The sequence below is a fragment of the Calidris pugnax genome, unplaced genomic scaffold (assembly GCF_001431845.1).
Source record: "Calidris pugnax isolate Ruff unplaced genomic scaffold, ASM143184v1 scaffold335, whole genome shotgun sequence".
NCBI classification, from domain to species: domain Eukaryota; kingdom Metazoa; phylum Chordata; class Aves; order Charadriiformes; family Scolopacidae; genus Calidris; species Calidris pugnax.
The window spans coordinates 1,533,708-1,537,867 of record NW_015091148.1 but is presented as its reverse complement, the minus strand read 5'-3'; the positions used below and the strand labels follow the sequence as shown (position 1 = coordinate 1,537,867).

Below are 4,160 nucleotides of genomic sequence, written 5' to 3'. Positions count from 1 at the left end.
CCCCCCTCTCCCACCACCCCAGGTCTTCATCCTGTACTTCAAGCCCAGCATCTTCCGCTGCATCGTCCTGCGCTGGGTGCGGATGCTCGGCTTCGCCATCGTCTACGGCACCATCACCCTCAAGCTGTACAGGTAGCCGGGGTAAGGGGAGGGGGGATGGATGGTTGGGACCCCCCCGGTGGTGGGGACCAGCTTGGGGGCTCACCCCTCTGCCCCTCGCAGGGTGCTGAAGGTGTTCCTGTCCCGCTCGGCCCAGCGGGTGCCCTACGTGTCGAGCGGGCGGGTGTTGAAGATGCTGGGGCTGATCCTGCTCCTGGTGCTGTGGTTCCTGGCGGCCTGGACCGTCGGGATGTTGGAGAACGTGGACAAGAACATCCCGTTGGTTGTCCGCACCCAGACCCCCCGTGGGCTCCACTTCTACATCTGCGGCCACGACCGCTGGGACTACATGATGGTGATCGGTGAGACACAGCCCCCCAGGGTGCTCCGGGGGGGTCCCCACAGCCCCAGGGCTCCAACTCATAAATGCAGCGCGTGGGGGTTTTAATTTCTTTGTCCGTTTAACCCACCTGGAGCCTGGTGGTCGGGCTGGGCACCTCCTGCCCTCTCCTCTGAGCATCCCCAGGACTTGCCCCGGTGCTGGTGGTGAGTCCTAGTGGCCTTCCCGGTGGCTGTCCCGGAGGATGCTCCACACAGGACCCACCTCCGACCACAGCACGTGCCACCAGCAGCTGGGGTGAACACACTGGGCTGGATCCCCAAGGCAGGGAGGTCCCATCAGGCAGCAGCACCCACCCCACAGCTCAGCACCCATGGGTGCCGGCCGGGAGGAGGTGCTGAGAGCAGCAGGGTGATGGGTTGGGGTGCTCAGCGTCGCTCCCCGGCTCTGTCCCGCAGCCGAAATGCTGTTCCTGCTGTGGGGCAGCTCCCTGTGTTTCGCCACCCGTGCCGTGCCCTCCGCCTTCCACGAGCCCCGCTACATGGGCATCGCTCTCCACAACGAGCTCATGATCTCGGCCGCCTTCCACGTCGCCAGGTAGGACACGGGGTTGGGGTCAGGAACCGAGATTCCCATCCCCGGTGACACGGAGGATGCGGGGACAAATCCCTGAAGCTGGTGGCTTCCTGGGTCCCCAGGCAGGGAGGAGGGGTGCTGGTGGTGAGTCCTAGTGGCCTTCCCGGTGGCTGTCCCGGAGGATGCTCCACACAGGACCCACCTCCGACCACAGCACGTGCCACCAGCAGCTGGGGTGAACACACTGGGCTGGATCCCCAAGGCAGGGAGGTCCCATCAGGCAGCAGCACCCACCCCACAGCTCAGCACCCATGGGTGCCGGCCGGGAGGAGGTGCTGAGAGCAGCAGGGTGATGGGTTGGGGTGCTCAGCGTCGCTCCCCGGCTCTGTCCCGCAGCCGAAATGCTGTTCCTGCTGTGGGGCAGCTCCCTGTGTTTCGCCACCCGTGCCGTGCCCTCCGCCTTCCACGAGCCCCGCTACATGGGCATCGCGCTCCACAACGAGCTCATGATCTCGGCCGCCTTCCACGTCGCCAGGTAGGACACGGGGTGGGGGGCAGGAACCGAGATTCCCATCCCCGGTGACACAGAGGATGTGGGACAAATCCCTGAAGCCGGTGGGTCCCCAGGTGGGGAGGAGAGTGTGGGGTCTGGAGGTGGGGAAGGGGCTGCGGGTGCCTCGGTGGGACCTGGAGCTGCATCTCCTGGTCCCTCCCAGGTTCATCATGGTCCCCTCGCTTCACCCAACACACTGGGCTGGATCCCCAAGGCAGGGAGGTCCCATCAGGCAGCAGCACCCACCCCACAGCTCAGCACCCATGGGTGCCGGCCGGGAGGAGGTGCTGAGAGCAGCAGGGTGATGGGTTGGGGTGCTCAGCGTCGCTCCCCGGCTCTGTCCCGCAGCCGAAATGCTGTTCCTGCTGTGGGGCAGCTCCCTGTGTTTCGCCACCCGTGCCGTGCCCTCCGCCTTCCACGAGCCCCGCTACATGGGCATCGCTCTCCACAACGAGCTCATGATCTCGGCCGCCTTCCACGTCGCCAGGTAGGACACGGGGTTGGGGTCAGGAACCGAGATTCCCATCCCCGGTGACACGGAGGATGCGGGGACAAATCCCTGAAGCTGGTGGCTTCCTGGGTCCCCAGGCAGGGAGGAGGGTGTGGGGTCTGGAGGTGGGGAAGGGGCTGCGGGTGCCTCGGTGGGACCTGGAGCTGCATCTCCTGGTCCCTCCCAGGTTCATCATGGTCCCCTCGCTTCACCCCGACTGGACGCTGCTGCTCTTCTTCGCTCACACCCACGGCACCATCACCATGACCCTGGCGCTGCTCTTCATCCCCAAGGTATCGCCGCCCCCGGGGACGGGGCTGGGGGGGTTCCCCGGCATTTCGGGGACCCCTTGGGTGAGCTCTCCCCCTCGTCACCCCCCACCCCCAGTTCCTGCACGCCGGCTCGCCGCTGCGGGAGGAGATCGCGGCCGAGGTCTACGAGGACGAGCTGGACATGAGGCGCTCGGGCTCCTGCCTCAACAGCAGCATCGCCTCGGCCTGGAGCGAGCACAGTCTCGACCCCGATGACATTCGGGTGGGTGGCACACTCAGGACCTTCTTTTGACGCTAGCTATGCAGCCCCGCGCAGAGTAAGAGGTGCCTTTTGAGATCTTTCTCCTGATGCAAAGCAGAATTTGGGGGGGGCTGAGGGAGGGGGTGGAGAAGGAAGGGGGGGGTGCAGGGTGGAAAAACCTCCCCACGTCCCCTGGGTCGGAGGGACAGGCTTGGGGGGGCTGGGGGACACGAGGGACTGGGATTTTATGGGGGTCTTCCCACCCGTGGCCCCATCGTACGTGCTCTCCTCTCCCCCCTGTGTCCCCCCCCCGCCGCAGGAGGAGCTGAAGAAGCTTTACAGGCAGCTGGAGGTGCACAAGACGCGGAGGATGGCAGCCAACAACCCCCACCTCCCCAAGAAACGCAGCTCCCGCCGCAGCCTGGGCCGCTCCCTCACACGCCGTGCCACCGAGACCCCCGAGGGGGGGACACGGCGGGGCAGCGGGGAACGGGGGGGCACCCCGACACATCATGGCTCCTGGCCCAAGCGGCTCCCCGAGGCCGGTGGTGCCAGCCTGAGGATGCGGGAGGAGGGATCCCGGCGCCGCGTCCCGTCCCTGGGGGGGTCCCGCAGCACCCAGGGTCCCACGAGGGAACCCCCGGGGGGCTCCTCCACCCCCGGGACCCCCACGCCGGGGAGGGAGACGACGGCGGTGAGGGCCGGGGAGCGCTCCGACAGCGAGTCCCTCGAGGACGCCCCGCTGGTCTGCAAGTCGGCCAGTGCCCACGACTTGGGGGGGCACGGGCGGCCCCCCCAGCCCCACGCAGCCCCCCCCTTGCAGAAGTCGCTCAGCGTGGTGGCCGGTGCCCGGGAGGAGGCCCTGCTCGCCGCCAGCCGAGCCGCCCGGGAGAAGTGGGCCAGCCGGCAACCATCCTCCCTGGCCTCACAGCCCCCCGACGGCCACGGACCCCCCAGCGAAGCCGGGAAGCCCCAAAGCCCCCCTGCGGACGATGCCACCCCCCCAGCCGGCTCCAGCCCCACCGAGGGGTGTCCCCAGGAGGACGTGTCCCCCCCGGGGGATGGCAAAGTGCAGAAACACGTCACCTACGCGCCCATCAAGAGCATCAGCATCGACAGCTCCCCCCTCCCGGGGCGGGTGCGGGTGGCAGTGAGGAAGACCCCCCCGCCACCCCCCGTGCGGTACCAGAGCCTGGGGCGGCGTGTGACAGTGGCTGGGGACAGCCCGGGGACAGCAGAGACACCCACGGACCCTCTGGCACAGGCAGGAGAGGGGACACGGGAGGGGACACAGGAGGGGACAGAGGAGGAAGAGCCGGAGCGTGTGTCCCCCCCGTCGGGGAAGGGCAGGCTGCTGAGCGCCGCCTCCATCCCGGCACAGGTCTGTCCCTGGGAGCTGGTCCAGGACGAGATCCTGAGCCAGAAGCAAAAAGCCGCCGAAGCAGCAGCCTCGGGGACCCCCGGTGAAGCAGCGACCACCCCCCCCAGCCTCCAGCCGCCCCCCCCCCAGAAGATGACCATCCGGAGCCTGGGACTCGCCATCAAGGCCTTCAACCGCTCCCGGGGGAAGAGCGTCCTGAAGGGGAAGA

The 4,160-nt window shown here is 68.1% G+C and overlaps 1 protein-coding gene across 1 annotated transcript in view; it reads left to right on the top strand.

Moving 5' to 3' along the window:
- The window catches only part of GPR179 (G protein-coupled receptor 179), a gene marked incomplete at its 5' end in the record, with an annotated part of 21,172 nt that overhangs the window by 9,881 nt on the left and 7,131 nt on the right, over positions 1 to 4,160 (top strand). Inside the window, 6 exons of the mRNA XM_014958937.1 lie at positions 23 to 132; positions 223 to 461; positions 898 to 1,036; positions 2,246 to 2,351; positions 2,446 to 2,592; positions 2,891 to 4,144. Coding sequence (XP_014814423.1) covers positions 23 to 132; positions 223 to 461; positions 898 to 1,036; positions 2,246 to 2,351; positions 2,446 to 2,592; positions 2,891 to 4,144 — 1,995 coding nt within the window. The remainder of the gene's footprint in view (positions 1 to 22; positions 133 to 222; positions 462 to 897; positions 1,037 to 2,245; positions 2,352 to 2,445; positions 2,593 to 2,890; positions 4,145 to 4,160) is intronic.